Here is a 25,184-nt window from a genome sequence, read left to right as displayed (position 1 = left end):
TTATTTACGTTAACAACTTTATTAAACTGTTTTGGCAATAACATTTCTTATTATTATAAAGATCAAGTAATATACTTTTAAGAAATTTTATATTAAAGCACTTTGAGGAATTAAACGGTAGAATAGTTTTTGGTAGCTATTCTAAGAAATTGCTGAATAGTATCGATTAAAATAAAACAAAAGCTTGCAATGGTTTATAGCTATTTTTCCTCTTTATGTTCCAAGGTTTGAAGGAATCTAAAATTATGCAGATTATTCGATTATGGCTCTCTTTTATAGATTTGGCGAATAAAGTAATAAATGCCTTTGTAGCTATGTATATACATTTATGTATCTTCCATATCCCCTTCAATGACTGGGACAATTTCAATCAAACTTAGCATATGTATTCTTCAAAATAAGAAAAAAAAAGTATTGTCAGCTTTTTAAAGTACAAAAGATAAATATGCATACAAATTAACCGAAAATTTGCAGTTCAGAGCAAATAATCTTACAAAAATATTTTAATACCATCTTATTATTCAAATTTTTACCATTTTAATGATATCAGATAAGAAAAAGAATACTGCCAACTTTTTAAAGTGAGAGTGTTAATTAAATAATTCATAGAAATTAACAGAAATTTTGTAGTTTCTTATAGTGACTTCGGAGGAAATACTATTAAAACAATTATTTTAATACTATCTTAAAATACATATTTTTACCATTTTAGCGATACCAGATAAGAAGCAGAATACTATCAACTTTTTAAAGTGCAAAATTTGATTAAATATTTATAGAAATTTACAGAAAATGTGTATTTTTTTTTTTACAGTAACTTCGGAGCAAATAATTTTAATAAAACTAATCGAATTTTTAAACAAATTAATAAAATTAATCTAGTATTTGCAGTCTTTTTGTAGTAACTTCGGAGCAAATAATTTTAATAAAAGTGCAAAAGTTAATAAAATATTCATAGAAATTAACCAAAATTTCAAAGTTCTTTTTTTTTTTTTTTTTTTTTTTTTGCAGTAACTTTGGATCAAATAATTAAAAGTGCCAACGTTAATTAAATATTCAAATTTTACAAGAAATGTTTTAATACTAATTTAAAATTCAAATTTTTACCAATTTTAGCAGTATTATATAAAAAAAGAAATACTGCCAACTTTTTATAGTGTGAAAGAATTCAGTTAACCACGTGGTTTTCTTGGGCGGCGCTAGCTGCCAATCATGTAAATACCACGTGGTTTCACAGTTGATGTTAGTATATATTTTTTTTCCAGCAGAAGCGAACTTGACTTGTGTACTAGGGGGAGTGTCATCTCGGCTCTCTTTCTTCCGAGAAATTTTATCAGAGGCGGCGGTAGTAGGGGGGCAATTGCCTCCCTCTTCCCCCCCCCCGTCGGCGAGAGATTGCGAGTTTTGTCGGGGAAAGTCTTCACCACTTCAGGATGATTGTAGAGTGTTGCGCATTATCGAACATGATTATTTAGAAACCACCTTAAAGTTAATATATTGTAAACGTTCCAAAGATCCAAGTAATTGTTAAAGCGATTTGACTATATTTGGCAAAATATCGACAGGGTGCCAGGTCAATAAGAGGATGTATTTTGCAAACAATTTTTGATAAACCGACTAAGAACTGAATGCAATTGAGACCTTAAGTTCGTAGATTTTCAGGCATTTGATTCAAATATCGCTCATTCAGCTTATAATTTGCACTACTTTTGGAAATATAACCGACACAATAACAACTGAATAAGATATCGACAAGGTTATAGGCGCATTTTGCGGACAATTTTTGGTTGGTCGACTATGAACTCAGTGCGGTGATTGCTGATGTATGTCTGCAGACTTTCAAATATTTGATTAAAATGTCATTCAACGAGCTTAAAATTTGTCCGACAAAGTGAAAAAGATATTTGCATTCCGCTGACAATTTTTGGACGGCCGACTATCAATTGAATGCAATGAATGTTGAGCACTATATCCTCAGATTTTCAGACACCTGATTCATATGTCGTTCATCAAAACTTTTAATTACATGACTTTTGGCAATTTAACCGACAAGGTGACATGTGAACAATATATCACATTTTACCAAACACTTTTAATCGGTCGAAGAATTCAATGCGAGGGATGTCGACGATGTTAAGTCCGCAAATTTTCAGTTATCTGATTAGAATGCCGTTCATTCAATTTATAATTTGTACTATATTTAGTAGAATAATTAATAAACTGGCAAGTGAATAAGTTATCGCATCTTTTTCTACTAATTTTTATCTTTCGGCTAATATGTTATCATAAGTTATGGAGAAAAAAAATTGTTTTCATCGAATAATCCGATTACCTGCCAGTGGAATTATAAGGGAAATTGAAGTTTTTATTGTTAAGCCTAAATATAAACTGAAGAATAAATAGATGAAGAATCTAATGTTTAAGTAGTCAATTTTTCACAAGAACCTTTTTCATTTCTTACATAAAATATTTCGTTCATATATTTGCTAAACATTCTTTCCGACCTTCATAAGAAACGACATCATTGTATCTTTTTCGCATTCTAAATTGTTCATGTCTGAATTAGAGTAAATTTTTGTTGAGCTCACGCACTAATTCGAAATGTATCTAAATTCCTGCTATTTGTTCCATTCCTTATTTAAAAATTATTTTAGGTAAAGGACTACGTTAAAAAAAAATGCGAAAACATCGAATTTTTTTTAAAAATTATTATTCTGGATTTTTAAAAAAGTTTTTTTTTTTTTTTTTTTAGCTTTTTGAATTTAGTTTCAATAATCATTTCATGTTGCTTCTGATATAAAATCATAAGAGCATGCATTTGTTCATTAATCGTGACATGTCATTCTGGCACAATTTGTATTTCTATCTATATACAAAATCTAGAATGAAATAAATTAGATCTCAGAGAAATTAAATCTTAAGAGTCTCATAAAAAATATACTCAAATATTGACAATCTTTTGATGGTCAGGGGAAAAAAAAAAATTGAGAATATTTTTTGCAAATATCTTTATAAATTTTTAGAGTGAAAGTAAGAGTCAGCATCTAAATAAAAAAAATTATAATAATTAATTTAAAATAATAATACTTAATAAATAATACTTAATTTTTTGTTAATTAAATGTAAAATTAATAAAATCAATGTAATTAATTATGTGTTATTTGAAGCGAAATAAGAGAAATTGCGCTTGCCCTCATATCGGAGTTGCCTTGCCCCCTCGTCGGCAAATCTCTGCCGCCATCTCTGAATTTTATGTGTACTGTTCGGATGTACAACGGATTCTGAGAAGACCACATTTCGACGGCTCCATCTCATTAAGGGGTGAGACGCGGAACGATGAGTGCATTTCCGGTATTGCCTTTGACTTTGGATTTCCCCTATTAGATACTAGTAAATGTAAAAATCTCCTCCTTTCATCTTTCCTTTCACTTCTATTTTGACGGATTAAACCTATCCAAACGCATGCGCAAAAGCGCGGAGGGTTTTACAATCCGTTGCTGAACAGTAGTTCTTTAGGCTTGCTACACTATGGCGACCACATTTGAATAAAAAGTGAAGACTAAAAAAGTAAAAGACAACCTGTGTCTTCAAGTCATTTCACCCAGGTAACAATCTTCCCTATCAAATAAATTATAGTGAAATCAAGAAAAGCAATAATTTTTCAGAATAAAACCGTCGCGAATAATTGAAACGAATGTTCGATGACACAATTATTTCAGTCTATGAGAATTTAAAGGATTTTTTTTTTTTTTTCTTTTTTCCCGCAGATACTACGAATGAAACTCTTGCGAATAGAAATTACACAATAAATAAATAAATAATAAATAAAATAAAAATTTTACCTTTTCAACAATAGTAATTTCATTTTTATGCGATTTTGCATTCAATTGCTGTTAATTCTTTAGAAAGTTTAATGCAAATAATCTTGAAGTAAAGAAATTTGTAAGTATTTCTTAGCTGAACAATGGTAAGATTTTGAATATTCTATTTTATTTTTTAATTTTTTTTCTTTTATTTTATTCATATCTTTTGGCATTGATTTCGATTACATTGAAGTAGTCATTTAAAATTGCTAAATGTAGAATTAAGCGTTCAAAAGAAGGCAGAAAAAAATAAAGCTTTTGCGAGCAAATAAAACAAATGTTTAACAACAGCAGCAGCATCAAGCTATGATAAATAACAAAAACTTTATATATTTTCCATAATAACTTCAGGAATAGATCAACCCCAAAAATACATTTTTATACCATCTCAAAATTCAAAATATTACCTTTCCAATTGTTTCGATTTGTTTTTGGTTCAATTTTTTTTCAATTGATCTTAATTTTTTAAATAATTAATGCAGACAATTATGAAATTTGGAAATTTATAAGTGCTGCTTTCCTGGGCAATCAACCCCGTTATTTATTATTATTACTTTTTGAATCTCTCTTTTATACCAGTACGTATATGTTTGCACTGATTTTATTTGATTTAAAATAGTGTTTTTGGATGATCTAAAGAAAATATAAGAGCACTGTTCAAATTTCAAAGGAAGACTCGGAAACTAACAATTTCTTGATCAAATGACATCTATTATTATTATTATTGATGAATAAGAATACATGCAAAAAGATATTGCCAGATGTGTGCAAAATTCTAAGGAAAATTTCTTAAAGCAGAAACGATCAACAATTTGTAATTAGGAAACTATTGATTTAATTTATGTTCTTTTTTATTAATGAAAAATTAATCTCTTAATTAATTGTCTTTCATTATATTCTTTAAATATTTCTTATACTTCAGCATCTCGGAACATGCTCATTATAAAATAATTATTACAAACATACAGAAAAATTAGTTTTCGACTGTTTTTAAACTACCTGCTTCAATTGAAATTTTACTTAAGAACCATTCTAGACGATAGAAGATTTTTGTTATATTAGTGCTTAAATAGACAGGATTGCAGACGATAAAGAGATTATAGCATTTTATAAGGATATAATTTTTATGTTAAAAAAATATTCATTAAAGTTTTAATCCTGAGCAGCGCAGGATACATAATCTAGTTTACAGTAAAAGTAAAATCAATTTTCCATCAATCTGTAATCAATATTGACAAAAAAATTTTTACCAAAGAATTGGTATTGAAATCATAATTTGTATTACCGCTAATACAGCCAAAACTTTCCATGCATTTATACTCTTCACATTCAGTTGGTTAGTAATGAAATTTACGTTGTTCGGTCGCCATTAAGAAACCATTCATAAGTCTTTTTAAACATTACATCACTTAAAAAGTTTCTCAGTGATTTTGCTTCGCTTTGCCTGCATCTCTTAAACCATCATCCTAACTAGCTACAAAATTCTCCACTAGAACTAGTATAAAAATGTTCTTATTCTTGATTTTTTTAAAGCTCAATCTGACTAAAAGTGCTCCGATACTAACAACATATACCCAACAACAACAAAAAAAAATTATAAAGCGTTAACTGCAGGTAGAACTGTTATAAGTAAATCGGAATTGTAATCACAATCATTATATAATTTCATTTTTCTTTAACAAATATTTATGAATTATTTTCTTTCTCATGTTATTTATTCGAGTTACTTTTCTGCTCGAATTGTTTTCGAAAACCTTTTTGTATTCATTTTCAAAGTTTAATCTTTAATATATTTCATGATTCAATATTATAATTAATGAGGAGTATTTTAATCAATTTTTTGCCAGATAACTGCATTAATTATATCTTTAAAATGTATTATTGATTTTTAATAATACGCATTCTTATTCCTACGTATCTAAATATTAAATATTTGGGTTCGTATTAATAATCTTTTTAATATTCTAATTCTAAAAATTATAATAACCAAATTAATATTATTATAGTTCTTAAAGTAAGAATATTCTTACATTAATTTCTTACCTTAAACAGCAACTAATAAAATACTGTCTTTGATAATTTCTCTTTCTTTTATTCTTCTATTTTTTCTTTTATTCTATCAAACGGCTTCTATTACTTTTGTGAAAACAGCGTCGGAACAGCTCAGTTGTTCTTGATTAGAATTAAAATTAAAATTTTGAAAGTATTAAAAGGAACAAGAAAATTTTGAAATCAATTTTTCATCACCTCAATTCTTTCTTAAAAGAGATATAAATAATTTTTAAGAACCCACATGTTTTCGTTACATTTGTCGGAAATAATAATTGTGCGAAATTTCAAAACTATAGCATATCGTATTATTCGTCAACTTAAATTAAAGAATGTCATAAAAAACATTTTTGCAACTTAGAAAGTGTTAAAAAATGAAATTAGATATTAATTAAAAATTCATTTCTTTGATTAAGTCGCAAAAAATATGTTTTAAGTTGCAGAATTCGGAAAGTTCACTTTTTTGTCTTTATCCAAAATATTAAGAAGAAACAACTTAAATCGATATAAGCGAACTAAATTTTTTCTTTAAAAAATTAAATCATTCTTTAAACTGTTTAAAACGTATTTTTCATTTTATTAACCCATTTTTCTGTATTTGAATTATATATTATTCGTTATTTTCCATATTGAGTCTAAAGTTTGAAACTTAAGGGTCCCATATCATAAGTTTGATAGCACTTAACGGTTTGCAGAATGGAATTGGTGTAGGTCTGCGTTGAATCATTTATCACTACGATGAAAAAGTTTGGAAGTTAAGGAAAGCGGCTCATTCGTTATCGTTGTCTAGTAGTTATTTAAACTTTCCAGATTTGAATAAAAATAATGCTAATGTAACTCCAAAATGAAACTATCTAATTAAACTAAAAGCATCGTTTTATACTTGTGTGTAGTTATTTTGTATTTTATTCTTTCTTCGTTATGCTAGAATTCTGTTTAAATCCTTTATGTTAGAATCCTTTATAGTTTATCTTTGACCACATTAGCTTTGCACATAATTTTCAATTGTTTGCCACCTTCTGCAAAAATGTACTTCGATTTCAGTTAATATAAGTTTTTAAAAAATAACTAAGATAACAGGCCATTCGTTAAATATTCCAATAATCTGTTGTAAGTATAATTATCTATAGAAATTTAACAGGTATAGAAAAAAAGGAAAATAAGATAGAATAATAATTGTAAAAGCCCATTCTTCCCGTGGTCCAAATATTCCATGAACTGATTGTTTGATTTTTTAAAAAAATGGATTTACGATGAAACTAATAATAATAAGAAAAAGAGAGTAGAATGAATTTCTTTTATTGTCAAATTAAAATAGAACGGCATTATGGATATGAATCCTCTAAGAAATAAGATATATATATATATATATATATATATATATATATATATATATATATATATATATATATATATATATATATATATATATATATATATATATATATCTTATTTCTAAGAGGATTCATATACATAATATATATAAATAATATATAATATATATATAAACTAATCATTTAAAGCAACAAATATTTACTAAATTTTACTTCTTGAAAATTTTAATTTTTGAGTAGTAACAATTCATTAATAAATACCTCTATTTCACTTGTTTCAGAACACAACTTTTTTTGAGATAAGACTTATATTTTCCGAATTAAAAAATACGAACTTCCATTTTACTAAATATCTATTTTGCAAAATTCTAAACTCCATTTGATATTATAATTATTGAAACACTTATCTAACACGGTAAAATTTTTAGGAAAGTTGCAAAAGACATTCAATGGTAAAAAAGTGGAATAAAACCGTCTTTGAAAAAAAAATTGGGGTTTCTATTTAGTCGAAACTTTTTTGCATAGAAGAGCAGGCTCTCCATCATGCTATTTGCCTCATTCTTTTCCACTCCCCTGTGAAAGAAATGGAACACTCCTGTTGCGCCATCTCCCGCGCTTATGTGTAGCCATGACAACGGCTTAGACTGGTTATTATTGTATGTTCTCCCGTGTTCTGTTGGAGTTCTCTAGCTTCGGCGGGTAAATTCGGTTGTCTGATTTCTCAATCGCTACTCCAAATGGGTAAAATTCGTTCCGAGAAGGAATCGCATAGCATTACATCGATATGGGCGAATGGAAAAACTCGTCGTTTTAAAGATAATTGTTTGTACACCGCAGTTGGAAGAAATCCCGCTGAAATGACTGTTATCAAAGATTTACTCGCAAATGGTTACAATATTACAAAAAAATACTACTGTGGAAATAGCATACTGCACATCGCAGTTCTCAAGAGACGTCCTGAAGTCGAGGTGATCAAATTGTTGTTGAACTATGGTGCTGATGTGAATATGGTTGATGACAAAGGAGATACTCCTCTGCATTCGGCTGTTAGATTTTGGACAGGTAGTCCATCTTGCCAATACGAAGTAGTCAAAGTTCTTCTAGATGCAGGAGTAGATGTCAATGCCCTCAACATAACACAACGGACAGCTTTCAACCTCGCAGTAAATGCAGCCAAACTTAATTTCAATGTGATACGGGAATTATTGAGGAGGGGAGCTGACACGAAATTAAAAATGGGAACTGCTCTCTGCTGTGTTCTAAGCAACAGAAGCATGAAAATTGATACGGTTAAACTGCTGATGGAGTATGGAGAACGTCCAGGTACAGAGGAACTTGAGATTGCTCTAAATAATCCTAATTGCTCATGTGAAATAATAGAAGAAATTGTGTCACAAAGTTCAGTTGACTTGAATTCTGAAAATCCTTCTGGTTTTACATCCTTACATGAGGCAGTTACATCAGGGTGTAAATCCTGTCTAGTGGAGGTTCTTTTGGAGATGGGTGCCGATCCAAATATTGAATCTAAAGTTTTTTATGGCCTCACACCGCTGCATATGGCAGTACAGTTCATGAAATGCCCACCAGATGTTATTGGTGTTTTATTGCAGAATGGCGCAAATCCCGGCGCTGTGAATGAATATGAAATGACTCCTCTAATGTATGCAGCAATGCATCACAGTGACGTGATATTTATAGAAGTGTTTTTAAAAAATGGCGTGAATCCCAATGAGATGAAGGCTTCTCTGTCTGCTATGCACTTCGCTGCAATCAACAAATTTGGCAATACAGATGTCTTAAAAATTCTTATTAAAAATAGAGGAAATGTTAATGTTGCTGATCGATCTAGTCGTATTACTCCGTTATTATATGCTTTGAACAAAAAGTACAACATTGTTCTGATAAAAGAATTGATCAGAAATGGGGCAACTCTTTCAGCCCCAAATAAATTTCTTTCACCTTTATTAACCCTTATAGAAAATAAGTTTTATAGTAAGGATACTGTTCCTGTCATTCAAGAAATCTTAAAATGCAATCCTGGACTGTTATATAGAGATGTTCTTTTCGACGCCCTTAAAAATAGATGTCGTTTGGATGTATTTGACGAACTATTAAAACAAGGTGCAGATGTTTATCACAAGAATTCGTTACAGCGCTCTCCGCTATTTGTTGCGTTGGAATATCCAACACGTAATATGCATGTTATCGAACTTCTTCTTCAGTATGACGCATGGTGCACAAGGGGACAATTACAGTGGATAAGAGCTTTGCATGAAGTTTTCTCGAATTCTGAAAATAAAGCATTTCTGAAACTATTAATAAAGTATGCCACTCTTCACAAATATGTTTTTCAAAATAAACAGAGTGATGAATTTACTTTTTCAGATCCAAGATACCTTTATTTGCTAAATTACCAAACGGAGTGCGAAAATGAATCTTCTACAATGTTTAAACTAGGCATCCTGGAAAAACGCAACGGCAAAAAAATTAGTTTAAGTAAACTCCTTGCAGAAAAGAAAGAGAGTCAAATTTTCGAAATTTACGAAGCCTCTATATTGAAAATACTTACTGATAACATGTTTCCTATATATTCTGACGTCATAGCAAGCAAGTTAAAAAGGTCAGTTTTGATAGAACATTTATTGACGAGAAGAATATATGCTAGAACTGATATGCCCTATCCTCATGACATTGTTCTTCCAGCAGACACCATTCGACTTATTGCTGGACACTTATCGAAAGACAGCATTGTCAATTTACTTGCAGTTTTTAAATCGGAGTATTAAAAATGGACTTCAGCAAGATTTAATGTAACAGGCATCCCCCAAGTGGATAAAAATGGAATCTTCATAACTATGTATAAACATATATTTAAACAATGATTGAAAGATTTGCTACGATCAGTACTACTTTAAGGTACGATTGGTTACATGTTACTAATATTGATTCCAACAATAATTTTAATTTAGTCTAGCCTTTTTTCAGGAAACATTTATTACTTTTAATGATGTTTTATTGACCAGATTTAATCAGGTAATTGTACGAAAATTTATTACATTATTTTGGAAAGTTAAGGAACTGAATTCGATGTTTTCTTTTTTTCTTTTCCCTCTCTTAATTTTTTAATCTAAAATTTATTCCATAGTAGAATTATCCCATGCATAAGAATTATTTCTGGAAAATAAACTACTTTCATATTGGAAATTTTCATAAGTGATTCGAATTGTTTAACAACAAATTTTTAAAAATATATTTTGTATTTAAATATGACACACATTGTAATCTTTCTTACAAATATTTTCTAAAACATTTGTTAAAATACCATAGAAGTATATATATATATATATTTATATATGAACGCTCAATGTATTCAATTCAAAATAATATTTTATTTTGGTAAAAGAGATCAGAATGATATCTTGTATAAAAATTGAATATCTTTGTAATGCGACAGTCAAGACCATTTCATTTTCTATAATCTGTTTTTTAACTACTTTTTCTTTAGTTTTCATATTATGTCAATATTTCTATTTATTTTTAATTCTAATATTGTTTATCTTAACGATCTAAGTAAAAATCACAATTTTAATATTGTTAGTTAGATAACGTTTTTAAACATTTTATACCATACCATAAATACCATAGAAGTAAATATATATATTTATATATGAACGCTCATAATGTATTCAATTCAAAATAATATTTTATTTTGATAAAAGAGATCAGAATGATATCTTGTATAAAAATTGAATATCTTTGTAATGTGACAGTCAAGACCATTTCATTTTCTATAATCTGTTTTTTATCTACTTTTTCTTTAGTTTTCATATTATGTCAATATTTCTATTTATTTTTAATTCTAATATTGTTTATCTTAACGATCTAAGTAAAAATCACAATTTTAATATTGTTAGTTAGATAACGTTTTTAAACATTTTATACCATACCATAAATACCATAGAAGTAAATATATATATTTATATATGAACGCTCATAATGTATTCAATTCAAAATAATATTTTATTTTGATAAAAGAGATCAGAATGATATCTTGTATAAAAATTGAATATATTTGTAATGCGACAGTCAAGACCATTTCATTTTCTATAATCTGTTTTTTAACTACTTTTTCTTATGTCAATATTTCTATTTATTTTTAATTCTAATATTGTTTATCTTAACGATCTAAGTAAAAATCTCAATTTTAATATTGTTAGTTAGATAACTTTAAAAAAAAATTTTTATACAAAATGTAAACTGATTTTGTCATGTATGCCACTAAATAAAATGTTTCTTTCGAAATCTTAGTAGTTAAAGTATAATCTTCAGAACACTGTCTTTAAATACTATATATTTTATATTATGTTCGTTGCATTGTTAGGTTATTCATTATTTTTGAAAAATAGATTCACATTTTTTTTTAGCTCAATTGTAATAATCTTTTTTATGAAAAATGATTTACTTTTTTTTTCAAAACAACTTCAAGTATGAAAAAGCAGATTCTTACTTCATTAACAACTTTATTATTTATAGCTGTTGAATTTAGTTTATGATAAGATAGGATTTTACTAACAAAATAGGATTTTAATAGCAGATAAGATTATAGTAGCGAAATAGGTATTTAATAACAGAAATTTATTTTAATTTAAAAATATAATTTAATCAATTGAAAGTTACTGAATACATATTATTTGGACTGGATTATAAGCAATAGCATACGTTTAGTCATTTTTTTTAATAACTATTTACATTTAAAATTTTAATTATGTACTATATTCTGATTCCATTATATGTATATATAAAATTGGGTCAGTTCACATGACATAAAGGATGAAAGTAATTTGGGTTTCGTTTAACATTTACCCGCATCCCCCTCCTTTTAGGAAGACTCCAGTAGATGAAAACATTAGGCAATGAAGTGTTAAATTAAATTGAATTTTAAATTGCTTTGATGAATTTATGTTTTTATGTGACTGATGGAAGAAGTTATACAATAGGGAAAATACAGAAAAAAATGAATCAAATAAAATTTAATAAAAATTAATTAAAAATGTTCCCTATTAATGAATTAATTTTCCATTAATAGGAAAAATACAAAAAAAAATTAGTTAAATAAAATTTAATAAAAATTAATTAAAATTTTTCCTTATTAATGAATTAATTATCCTTTAATAGGAAAAATACAGAAAAAAAATTAGTTAAATAAAATTTAATAAAAATTAATGAAAATTTTTTCCCTATAAATGAATTAATTATCCTTTAATAGAAAAATACAGAAAAAAATTTGTCAAATGAAATTTAATAAAAATTAATTAAAATTTTTTCCTATTAATGAATTAATTATCCATTAATAGGAAAAATACAAAAAAAAATAGTTAAATAAAATTTAATAAAAATTCATTAAAAAATTTCCCTCTTAATGAATTAATTAACCATTAATAGGGAAATTTATAGAAAAAATTCTTACGTTGCATTTTTTCAAAACAAATAATTGTGCAATACATAGTCTGATGCAATGGAATGCATTCAGTTAAATCTCGAGAAGAATTTAGAAGAGGGGGTATAAAACATAGCGTTTTTCTTTGCAATTTTATAGCTGATATGAATGTCTTTTATATAAAAATGCAAGCATTTCATTTTTTTAAAGCTTTTGCCCTTCTTCAAATTGCTGATTTAAAATATACACCACATAATTTTTTCTATTGTTTTACTTAGCATTTATTTTCAAATAGTCGCCTTTCAGGACCAGAGTTCTCGCAAAGGGAAACCAGTGTCAGTGACCGGACTTAAGTCAAAGATATTTAATTTCAATGAAATCTCTTATATGAATTATCTATGATTTCGTTAGAAAATTATTCATAAGCATCCTAGATATTAAAATTATATCATTTTAATAATATCACAGCTGCTCTGTTTAATGTATTTATGAACTTTCCTAATGGAATTTTGCCATAACATCACAGCGCTATTAAAAATCTGATTGTCTAGTTGAACTATTGAAAATTAAGTATATATATATATATATATATATATATATATATATATATATATATATATATTTGAAATTTTCAAATGGTTTAAAAATAATTTTGTGCAATATTTTCGAGAGTTATCGCAGAACAATGGAAAAATTCGCTTAATCTTCAGTTAATTAAAATTTAAATTAAATATTTTAAAAAATTGAGTTACATGCACCAAAATTTTTTCTGGAATTTTTCGAAAATAAATAAACCAAAATAGCTAATTCAGTCTCCATAGAAAAAGGGACGTGCAACGTAATTCCATCAAAGTTTTATTTCCCCCATAAATAATCTAAATATTATTTTAAATTAATAATTATATCTTAAAAGTTGAAATCTAATAATTATACCAAATTCCATGACGTTAAAGCTTTTTTGCGCTCGTCCAAACTAGTTTAATTAAATTTAATCTTTCCCTAAACTTACAAATTAAAGTAATTATTCCAAATTATGATGTGGGGGTGCTCGTGACCACTTTGTCATACCTTGGAACTCCGAAACATCACGACGTTGCAACTTTCAATTTCCAAATTATGTTTTTTTTTTTTTAATTTAGTAACTGTAGGTCAAATAATCTGTTTTGCATAGTGCCAACGCACACACAGAAATATATATATATATATATATGCACTTTCATCTTTATTATTAATAGGTAACTATAAATAATTAATAATTATTTTCTCCCATTAAGATTTTTTGTGGACGTTGGAATACAGTCAATTAAATCAATGCGGCCAGCTTTCGCAATTCTTTTGAAGTAAACATCAGATTTAAATGTGTGACCTTGAGGTGTGATACATTTGCGAGCAGAACCCTTAGTGAGCAGATGGGTTGCGTAGAGTGCCTCTATACCTATCACGGTATTGAGGCACTCTAGGGTCGCCTGACTGGGATAGGAGACCCAACGGTTCTTTTTGTGGGGAAACAAATTTTTGTCGTGTCAATAAACACAAAGAATTCCCTTTTGAATATATTCGTAAATAGTTTTATTTATTTATTTTTTTATTATTATTATTATTCCCACGAACCATGGTACTTTGAGCCTCTCTATTATATTCCATCAGGTTTTTTTTTTAAATTTAATTATACAAAATTTTGTATAATTAAAAAAGTATGAAAAAGTCTTAATAAAGTATGAATAAAGCGAAGCATTCTGTACATTTTTTTATTTGGTTTTTATTATTAAAAGTATATAAATATAATATTGAAAATTAGGTATATAAATAGGATATTGAACCTTATATACCACAACTTTGCGGATTCAAATAAAATTTGACGCCCATGTTCTTTATTATCTAAAGGGTTTACTGCAATATTAACAAGTTTCTATAACGCTCTACATATGGTAAAATGGAGGATAAAAGATTTTAAGGTTTTCTGGCATAACTTTTGTACAATTTACCGCACAAAATTTTTTTTATACTATCTTAAATTTTTTTTAAGCTTTATAGGGATTTATTTTCATTTTCCTCTGATTATTTTAGGAATAATTTTTATGTATTTTTTTTATCTAAATATTAAACTTATTTCACTATTTAATCATGTATATCATTCGCGCATTTTTGCCAATATTAATGCTAAGTTACTTTCTACAGATATTTTTATTTTTACGTTTAGTATGTTGTGTGAAAAATAATAATAATAATAATATGCTCTTGCTGTAATTCACCATTAAATATTATCTTTTAAAATTATAGGAATTTCTTTTAACTTTTTGGCATATTCTGCCTCATATTGTTGCACTTTTAAGATTCTAATGTGCCCAACTAACATTTCATATTTCTTTTTTCTACTATTACTTTAAATAAGCTTTACCTTGGTAAGTTCACCATGCTTAGTCAAAAATAACCTCATATAGACCTACAGATATTACTTCAGTTTCCTGCAAAATTTTGGTACATATTTTAGATTAACTTATTACAGAGGGGACTGGGGCTGGCTGTTACGAAAGGTAAATTGTTATATCCAAATTTTAAATCAACCATTGATTGGAAATTCATTTTTCTCTTAACTGTTTGGTAATTCTCGTTCGTGTAGCTTCCTGCATGATTTCTGAACTGCCAGCAGTTAATAGCGAAAATAGTGCTTATGAAAGGGCTAATTTTGTAGTTATTTATTTTTCTTTTAAATTTTAATTTTTTACTGGGGTTGAAACCCTTGACGATAACCTTTGCGTAAGTTTTGTACCTTTATAAAAACCAGGATTTTAAATAAGTGATGTTACATTCAAAAATTCTGTGTAACTGTATTATAGATATCACTCATACGTCTCAAGATATAAAATAGCACCACAAGAGTGTCAAGATATATATAAAATAGCACCACAAGAGTATGAAGATAGATATAAAATAGCACCACAAGAGTATCAAGATATAAAATAGCATCACAAGAAGTAACTTGTTACAGTTCTGCTGAGGTTAGTGTTTCAACTTGACCCGAATAAGTTTTAATTTTTTGGTACATATTTTCTTTTTAAAGATAATATGAAAAACTATAAAAGAAAAACGGTAAGGGATACAAATTTGTATAAGAAATATTTACAGAGGCAGGTGAAGAAGCAATAAATTGTTGTTCATTACGATAGATGTTAAATTAATTTCCTGACATATTAGAGATTCTGCTGTAAAATGCTAGTAATGGTTAAGTTGTAATTTTGATCAATGTCATTTTTTAATTTAACTATTTCAAATTAAATTAAATTAATTAATGAATTAAATAAACAATATGTATATTATATATATATATATATATATATATATATATACAGTACACTCCCGATTATCCGCGGAATTGGGTGGCGCGGCCGCCGCGGATAACAAAAATCGCGGATAATCCGAAAAAAAGCTAAAAACGGGTATAGCAAAAAAGAAAACAGTCATTCCAACTTTGAAAAAATCGTTTTATGTACAATAAAACGTAAAATAAATAGCAGGATGTTTAACTAACGCTTAATATTGTAGTATATCACTCAAAACTAACCTAAATTGCATTTTGTTAATGAAAACAGGAAAGTGCTTTGTATTTACGAGAGGCGTCAAGGATGCACAGAAAAATTACTACATATGTACTGTTTTAATACTGTAATGTATTATGTAATTACAAAAGCATAACTGTAAAACTGCACCTTTTTGAAAAAATCAGTCAAAAAAAAAAAAAAAAACTTTGTGCGGCAGGCGCGGATAACCCGCCCGCGGATAATCGGGAGTCTACTGTATATATATATATATATATATATATATATATATATATATATATATATATATATATATATATATATATATATATATATATATAGAGAGAGAGAGAGAGAGAGAGAGATTGTCGAATTTTTTATTATATATATTTTTATATATATAACAACCAATCTAAAGTAAGAAATATTTTGAAAACAAAACTAAAACGAAACGAAATAGTTTCGGAACTGCAACTAAAAATTATTTCCTATTCAAACTAAAACCAAAAAGGAACAGGAAAAACATCATAGTATTTAGAGAGCGCAAATGCAGTTACTTCTAAAACACAGATGAATTGAGACAAAAGTAATAAAAATCGTTAATAGGAAAATCAAATTAAACCAAATAAAAAAGAATCCGGCCTGAAGACATTTTCAAGGGTCACCCTCAGGCAGGGATTCAAAAAAAGGGATTTAAAGGGAAGGGTCTATATATATATAAAACACACTTTTGAATTTTTTAAACTTCGCTTTATTCCATCCTGGGAGGCATAATTTATGTACAAGCAAGAACCGAGGAGATACGTCAATCTACAGAGCGACAAAAGAGCGGAAAATACCGAAATATTTATCCCTGATGAATTTATACTACGAGATTCTGATAGGGACTCTTTTACACGTGGCGTTTTAGGTAAGGAAAATTTAGATATCTTTTAAAATAATTCGCTTAGCATAACAGAATTTTATCCCTTCAATCGGAGTGTGGGAACTTTTCGATTTCAGTAGTTTTACAGAGCTCGTGTACCATTGATTAAATAAAAAAAAGGTGGAAGTGGATCAGGTGATAAGACAACATTTTAGGATTAGGTGAATATGGGTTAAATTAAGATAAAAATTAGGAAATTAATTAGGATTTAATTTAGATTTAAAGATATTATTACACACACTTATATATAGATTACTAGTTTTTAAAGATATATCTTGGGAATATTGCATATAATTATATAAATTATCATTTGTACTTAACGTATCATACTTTTCAGCTTTTTATGGATAACCAGAAGAGGGAGCTTCAACAATACATAGACAGTATTTCAAAAATATAACCTTTCTACTATTATAAACACTGACATATTATAACTCAATTAAAAATAAAACAAAAATCTTTATGTGAAGGTTCTTACTCGCTTTGCAGACGGTTAGCTTCAGTAGAACTTTGAGCTTTAATAGACACAGTATACAGGGTGTTACAAAAAATTGAAGAAACATTTATTTCCGTAACTTTTGTAATTCTGCTTATACTTCCGGCTGCAGAGTTTCATCAAATAAGGTACCCAAATGTACGGGAATACTTTAGTTTCTGTATAGGGCGTAAATAACAAGTTATAAAAATTAAATTTTTATACGGCATACATAATAAAAAAGTGTCATTGAATAAAACATTTTTATAAGGACACAAAGTTACATACATCTTTCTATAAAATTTTCTGAGATATTAAAAGTAAAATTTATTGATTAAAACCACTTTTCCATCCATCTCCAACCGATGTTTGAAATGAGTCTTTCACTGTAATTTTCAAGAATTACAAAATATTATTTAAAAAGCTGGACTAGAAAGTAATTTATTTTTTGAATAAATGTCGAATTTTTCGACATTTATACACAGTTACATTTTTTTAAACAATAAGTATTCGCGATTCAGTTGATTTTTTATGACAAAAGGATTGGCTTTATAAATCCGTGTACAAAGATTTGAGAGCCTGTACTGACAAAACTAGCACACCCTTTACTTCAGACATAATGCTAAACAATTTTAATTGAATATATTTGTCACTATTGAGCATATTGATGTATAAAATGGACACAACTAAAGAGTTTTTATAAATAGAAATACATAAAACATTTATTGAAATTTGTCATGATTGACGAACTTCTTATACGAAGAATGTATTTTTATCATTCCAAAAGTGATAGTTCTGAAAATTAATGTTTCCGTCTCTATAAAACAAAATATCAATTTCTCCATTTATATGTATGACAGTTCATCCCCTATTCCTATTACAGGAAAATAAGGATCCTGTAGTTTTTAAACGTTCGTTCAGTCGTTATTTTAAATCGTTAAACGCACTTCCTAAAAGAATGCTGGGAATTCGGAGAATGTTTGTATTCTTCTACAGCTTACGATTATATACAGCATTAAACGCCAACATACTCAAATTTTCTTTGACACAAAAATTTATCAATCTTTTAAAGAGTTCACAAATGCGAGTAACGAATTTTCTTTTCTTTCTTTATGTCTTAAATGGGTACTTGTCGGTTGTAAGGGCGAACAAAAAAGGACAAAGAAAGAATTTTGCCATTTTGGCAATTTCAATTGGCAGCATGTGATTCGCACGTGATTTGATCTATATTTGTGCATTTGAATATATTTTTATACTTTGGCGAAATTTTTTTTGTCGCCGTTAAAACTAACAAGTACCTTTAAATGTTCAATTTTAAAAACTCAAATACCTTAAATATCTTAGAAGTCCAAATCTGTATATAATTGACTAAAAAATAAAAATAAAAAATGTTAAAAGAAATCGCTTAATCACAAACTTGTTTAAAATTATTCACCATGCATTCATATTTTCGATTTAGGACAGTTAAATTGGATGAATCTTTTAAGATGTTCAGCATATTTTATAATATGTATTTTATGTATTTACCAAATATATATATATATATATAACAAGGGTTCTAGATATTTTGTAATGAAAAACACATTATGTGTAAGAACAGAAAACAAAAATTGTCTTTTAAAAAAAGCTTCTATCTAAAATGCATACAATAATTGCAAATAACAAAAATACTAAGATACTAAAACAAAGAAAAAAACTGTATTGTTTTTGAAATATTTTAAAAAAATGATAGTCATTGAATATTCTGTTTGGAAGTATCAGAAGAAAAGATGGTTAAACAAAAACAGTAAAAAAAGGTGTAAAAAATAGCATTTTTAAGTTTGTTACCAAATACATATGCAGAATATTTTATTTTGCATCAAAGTTAATACTCCGTATAGGAAATAACTTTTTAACTTGAAAATAAACTTCTGGGATGATTCCTAGAGTTCATTTTTATGTTTCACAAATACAGTGTTACAGATACAATTTTATTGATTAAATATAAGGGGCAGATGTAAGCATAATACTTTTTGATATGTATTTATGATTATTTTGTATAAGCTGGAAAAAGCCCATACATATTTAACAAGAAAAGCAAGAACACCCAATCATTTCTCGAAAACTTTTCCACTGCAATAATTTGTCTATCGAAATGTCAGATTGTAAAAGAAATTGCTTTCAGTTTTACCTTCAATTTGCAACACATCTTTTCCTTGTACTGATAAAAAAACAGAGAAAGCCAAACTCTTAAAAAGTCATTATACAAAATGAAATACATATCAAAAGGCGACGGAAACATTGAATCAACATATGAATCTTTAACTTGAATACAACAATTTTGAAATATAGAATAGAATTTTATTAGCTGCAATTTATCTTCAAAATGGCTGGTATCTATTGAGTGTTGTTCTCTCTCTCAAAAGCGAAAAAGAATGGCCAATGCCCTGAAGCATTCTAAACAAATTTAAGTATTTCACAATGTCTTCAACAATGACTTATTTCAGAATTTGCTGTACCGACGAATTTGAAAGGTTTTTACCTTTTAAATAAGAAGGCGGGGATCTTTAAGAACTTTTTTTATGACTATTGTGAGCTTGAAAAAAAAATCTTTCAAAAAGAAGTATTTTTAATTTAATTAAAAAATTGTTTTCAATGTGATAGATATGGATAATCTGGCAGCATTTTTTCATTAATCATCGTTTTAACAATACGTGTATATAATTAGAAGAAACATTTGACATTGCATTGTTTTTGTTGTGAAATAATTGGCAGAAAGAAAAAAAAAAAATCACATTTCGATTTTTTACTTGTAATAATGAATATCTGAATAGTCATGGAATTTAACAATCATCAAATTTAAAGCTTCCTTGCTTAAATTCTTTAACTGTAGATATCGGATGTACTTACTTTTACATTGCATAATAAATTAAATCGCAAAAAGGACACTTTAAATTTAAATACATGAAATTTCTATTTACACAATTTACTTGCACCATTGCACAATGAATTCATGTCATTTAACAACAACAAAGCAATATACGTTGCAAGAGAATGATGACAACAGATCCTCTGTTTTTACAAAACAGATTTTATCCATTCACCAGAAAAAAGAACTTTTCATAAAAAATAATATATAGTAAATCATATATTCTTGCAAATTCATAGTTGCAAAAAAAAAAAAAAAAAAAAAACACGTTTGAACTAAAAAATGTCGCATCTTTTCCTAAGTGCACAGTAAAATTTAAAACGCTGAAAACAAGTTGAAAGGCACCCACGCATTTGTTACCTTATTCAAACGCTCGGTCTAGTATAAAAAAAATCCTTTCATTTTCTCTAATAATTCAGTCGACGAGTGATAAAAACAGTTGATAAATATAACAATACATATAACATTCGTCCAGATCGATTTTTTTAGACGATTGATTAAAAACGCGATTCACGTTGCTGCTATGTAAGTTATTCTGCCAAATGTAATGCAAACTACAGACTAAATTTTTACAGATTATTAATTAGACTACATATAGATTCAATAAAAATTCACGCCAGTTTATTATTTCTTAACTGTTATACGCCATTGCCGTGTAAAGCGTTCTCTGTCTTACCCAAAGTCCACAAATCGTTGCAAGAGTGGAGAATAACATCTTTATTAGAGAGTACGCGAGAAAGGTTTGGGAAGACCATTCCTGTTGGTTTGTTTAATGAAGGTATTGGAAAAACAAATTCAATAGATAAATGAAACTATCCAAGAAAATTACTTTCAACTGCTGTTTTGAGTATTCTCAAACCATTCAAGGAATGAATGCACTTTATTACAATGCTTGTACTGCTGTTTTGTAAAGTTCACGCTTGAGCTTACAAAAACGAAATTAGTTGTTTCAAAGTACCAACTATTCAAAGTACCAATAATTTCTTTCTTTCCCTATCAATAATGAGTTGATTTAATAGCTTTTCAACAATACAATAATTATTTCTGAAATAAATTTTCTTCTTTATAACAGAACATCTAAAGATCGACTACACCCATTCATTGTATCAATTAACCTTTTAAAGGGCTATTTTTTTCTAGTCATATTATGTTAAAATATTTTTAGGTTTTAAATTAGAATAAGAAAAGGGATTCATTTAGCTTATTAGATAAATTTAATTTGATTAATGAATTAATTTGGTTAATTAATAATTAAGTAACAAATCGAGACGCATCATTTTGTCTGATATAAAGAACTGAAGCATCTAAGTTTCTGACTAACTAAAAAAATTTGTCTGAACTTATGCCAACCTACATAACTTCATACAAAGATTGATAAATTTGGTGGGAAGCATACTTCCCACGGCCCTAGAAAGGGTTAAATTAAAGTTGGTACTAGATGATTCACTTATATTGCGATGACACAAAAGTTTTCTGATTATTGCATTTCATGCTTCCGTTTATTTGAATATCTGTCTTAAAAGTTTTCCATGCCATATCAAAATTAGTATCATAAATAGAGATTGACTGTGTAACTCGCGTGCTTCATCCCGATAACTGGTTTTAAAACACTGTAATTTCATAACATTTGAAATGAATTGCTTTTCGATAATACTTGCTACGAAAATACCTTTAAACATGATCCAGTTTTCAATTTTACTATTAAATATTGGTACTGATAGTATCAGTAATAATTTTCCCGACAAAATTCTTGCATTACAATTCGATACAGAGGAAATAGAATGTTCAGAATCAGTTTGCGGTTAATGTTTAAAATCATTTCAACTATCTAATTGTATATGATTTGTTTCTATTTAATAAAATCATCTAATTCCTCTAGATTGTAGGTTTCGAAAAGTGAATTTAAGAGTAAACTTAACATTTTTTGAAAATAAATTATTAGTTTTAGAGTAAAATAGTGGTAAGACAGCTGAACCTGCGTCATTTATTGACAATGCAACTTTTTCTATGCATCGCTTTACTGCGGCTTTTTGAACTTTCTTTTTCATTTTCAGTTATTCCATTTTGAATTAATATACTTATATCAAGTGAATTAATTCATAATGGAATTGTCAAAGAGAGCTCATCTTGCTTTTGAAAGTACTTGCACTCGATGGACCTTTCGCAGGACTCTGCAAATTGTTGGTTCTAAATTGCTAGTGTCTCTTTAATAAAATACTATCTTTTCCAATTATGAACACTTTATTTCTCGACCGTTACATTTCAAATAGTAGACTGAATAATATCTCGAGATGAAATCACACACATAATGTGCCCGCCACCTACAGGACACAGCATTTTCTAATAACAAGATATATGAAAATTGCCACATATATTTTACGAACAATTACTCTTCTTTCAGATAAAGTCTTTATTAAACACGAGTTTATAAAATTCCCATTACAGACTTTAAATGGAAAAGTAGACATAATTCTCTCTGCTGGTAGATTTCCCATAATTTAATTAGCTTTACTTGCTTATTCTTAATACAAGTAATACAATCATGCACAATTTTTCTAGCTAAATTATGAATTGCAAAATGAATTTTTGCTTGTTAGAACAGTATGGAATTACATAAATGAAGAACAAATGCATCAAATTTATGAGGCAGCATCTCTGAAGAACAAGAATATTCTTTTTCATGTTCCATTGGAAACAAAACCTTAGGTGTACTATGGAATCATCAAACAGATTATATTTCTTCCCTTGTTCAGCAACGTATTAAACGAACTTAAGCCAAAATTGAATAGCCAAAATTTCTGAGGAATGGCATAGCGTAAAGTTTGAAGACTACATGTAAATATTTTTGATGGAAATAAAGATAAACGTTGTTAACATATGAGATTTAGATAGATTAATTGAGCGCCTTTCGATTATCAGTTAGACTGGAGTATTCTAAAAGCCCTTATATGTGAAACTTCATTAAAATCTATAAATGAATTTAAATTTCTTAAAATACTAGTTTTTTTAACAGAATTTTCCCCTTTTAAGGCATCAAACTACTTTGAGAATTCTCTTATATGAATTTCCATTATCAAATATTCAGAAATTGTTGTTAATTCATCACTTATTAAAGTCCTGATTTCGGAGAACGAGAATTTCTGCTATTAAACATGAACCTAAAAATGAAATTCGTAATACGGATAAATGTTAGATAAATATTAATTATATTACGTAAATCATCAATAAAAAGACCTTTCTCGTTTGCATTTAAAGTCAGAAATATAAGTTTTGATGCCTTCCGTTCATTTAAATAAACTTCATCATAGATCTCGGAGCACTTATATATACAGGATGTTGCCGAATTCGACCGACAAATTCAGAGAGGTGGTAGGAGAATAAAAAAGGATAAAAAAAATCACCATCAAGAAGATAAAAAAAATCACCATACAACTTAGGGTCCCAAGCGACGTTTAATAGGTAAAAATCGCAAAAATATGGAAAGTCCGAAAATTGCTGGAAACCTTAAAATATTGATAAAAAAAACAATAAAAGATGTTTCAACTATGAGTTTTTTTAAGTGAAAGAACATTCTTAAAAGTTTTTTTCCCCCTTTATATAGTTAACATGCCGATTCAGAGGGTTGTAAATTACTACAAACGATAGAGTAGTTTATAACCCTTATCTGCAAAAATATTAAAACTTTAAGAAAAATAAAAGCTTGAAAATGTAAGGAACTTTATGCTCTTTAATTTGATAGAGGCATGTAGTGTGAATACTGAGGAGTTTTTAAGATATTCAAGAAAAACAAATGGGCACCAGAAAACATTGCTGCAACATTGTTTGCAGAGGGTGTTCCCAAATTCCAAAGATAAATTCAGAAAGGTGATAGTAGACATTAAGAAGATGAAAAATTAACATAAAACATAGGGTCGTAGGGTCGAAATTCTCAAAAATAGACATCGAAAATACTATGAGCCTGGCGAAGAGAATGGCCCTATGAATTAGAGGATAAGGAAACAAGGTAGTCGGGAAATCTTCACATAATCTAAATTTTCTACGCGTTCGAGAAAAATAAAATCAGAACAGATAGGAAAAGGCTCTAATAGTTAATTACAAAAAAAAAAAAAAAAAAAAAAAAAATCTCGTTCATGTGTGTGTCTCGTGCATATATATATATTTCGTGCATCTCGGAAGCGGCTGTAACGATTTGGATCAAATTATATATTTAGATAAGGTTTTGCTTTTTATGTTTAGCTATACAGATGTCTTTCCTTGAAAAAAAAAAAAAACAGATTTTACACACACAACATTTTGTGTAACTAACTATTAGAGCCTTTTTTTATCTGCCTTGATGCTGACAATGTCATATGCGCTATCTTGCAAATTTTTGTGGTACTTGCGTTGTTGCCATAGTATGAAAACCTACTGGTACCACAAAATGTTGTGAGACGGCGCTGATGGATGTGAAATGAGGTAAGATTGCAAAATATCCATATGTTATTAGTATATGATTCGTATCTAAATATTTTCTCGGAAAAAACAACACAATTTTACAAAAAAAAAAAAAAAATTATATAAAATTGAAATCTGCTGTCGCAAATTTCAAGTTATCATGTGAGAACATTATTATTATTATTTCCTTCATCGCGTTCTCACATGACTCTCATTTCGCAAT

The 25,184-nt window shown here is 28.0% G+C and overlaps 1 protein-coding gene across 1 annotated transcript; it reads left to right on the top strand.

Annotated features, from left to right (window-relative positions):
• The first annotated feature begins 7,927 nt into the window (after positions 1-7,927).
• Positions 7,928-10,461, top strand: LOC129966509 (serine/threonine-protein phosphatase 6 regulatory ankyrin repeat subunit B-like). Its single transcript, XM_056080942.1, has one exon. The coding sequence runs from the start codon at positions 7,984-7,986 to the stop codon at positions 10,030-10,032; it is 2,049 nt and encodes a 682-aa protein (XP_055936917.1). The 5' UTR covers positions 7,928-7,983; the 3' UTR covers positions 10,033-10,461.
• Positions 10,462-25,184: the final 14,723 nt, after the last annotated feature.

The sequence above is a fragment of the Argiope bruennichi genome, chromosome 4, assembly GCF_947563725.1.
Source record: "Argiope bruennichi chromosome 4, qqArgBrue1.1, whole genome shotgun sequence".
Lineage (NCBI taxonomy): Eukaryota > Metazoa > Arthropoda > Arachnida > Araneae > Araneidae > Argiope > Argiope bruennichi.
Note: the sequence above shows the minus strand (reverse complement) of the source record. Positions and strands in the feature narration are given on the sequence as shown.

Excerpts from the sequence above, each read along its gene's own strand:
- LOC129966509 (XM_056080942.1), top strand. The coding sequence starts at position 7,984 with ATGGGTAAAATTCGTTCCGAGAAGGAATCGCATAGCATTACATCGATA.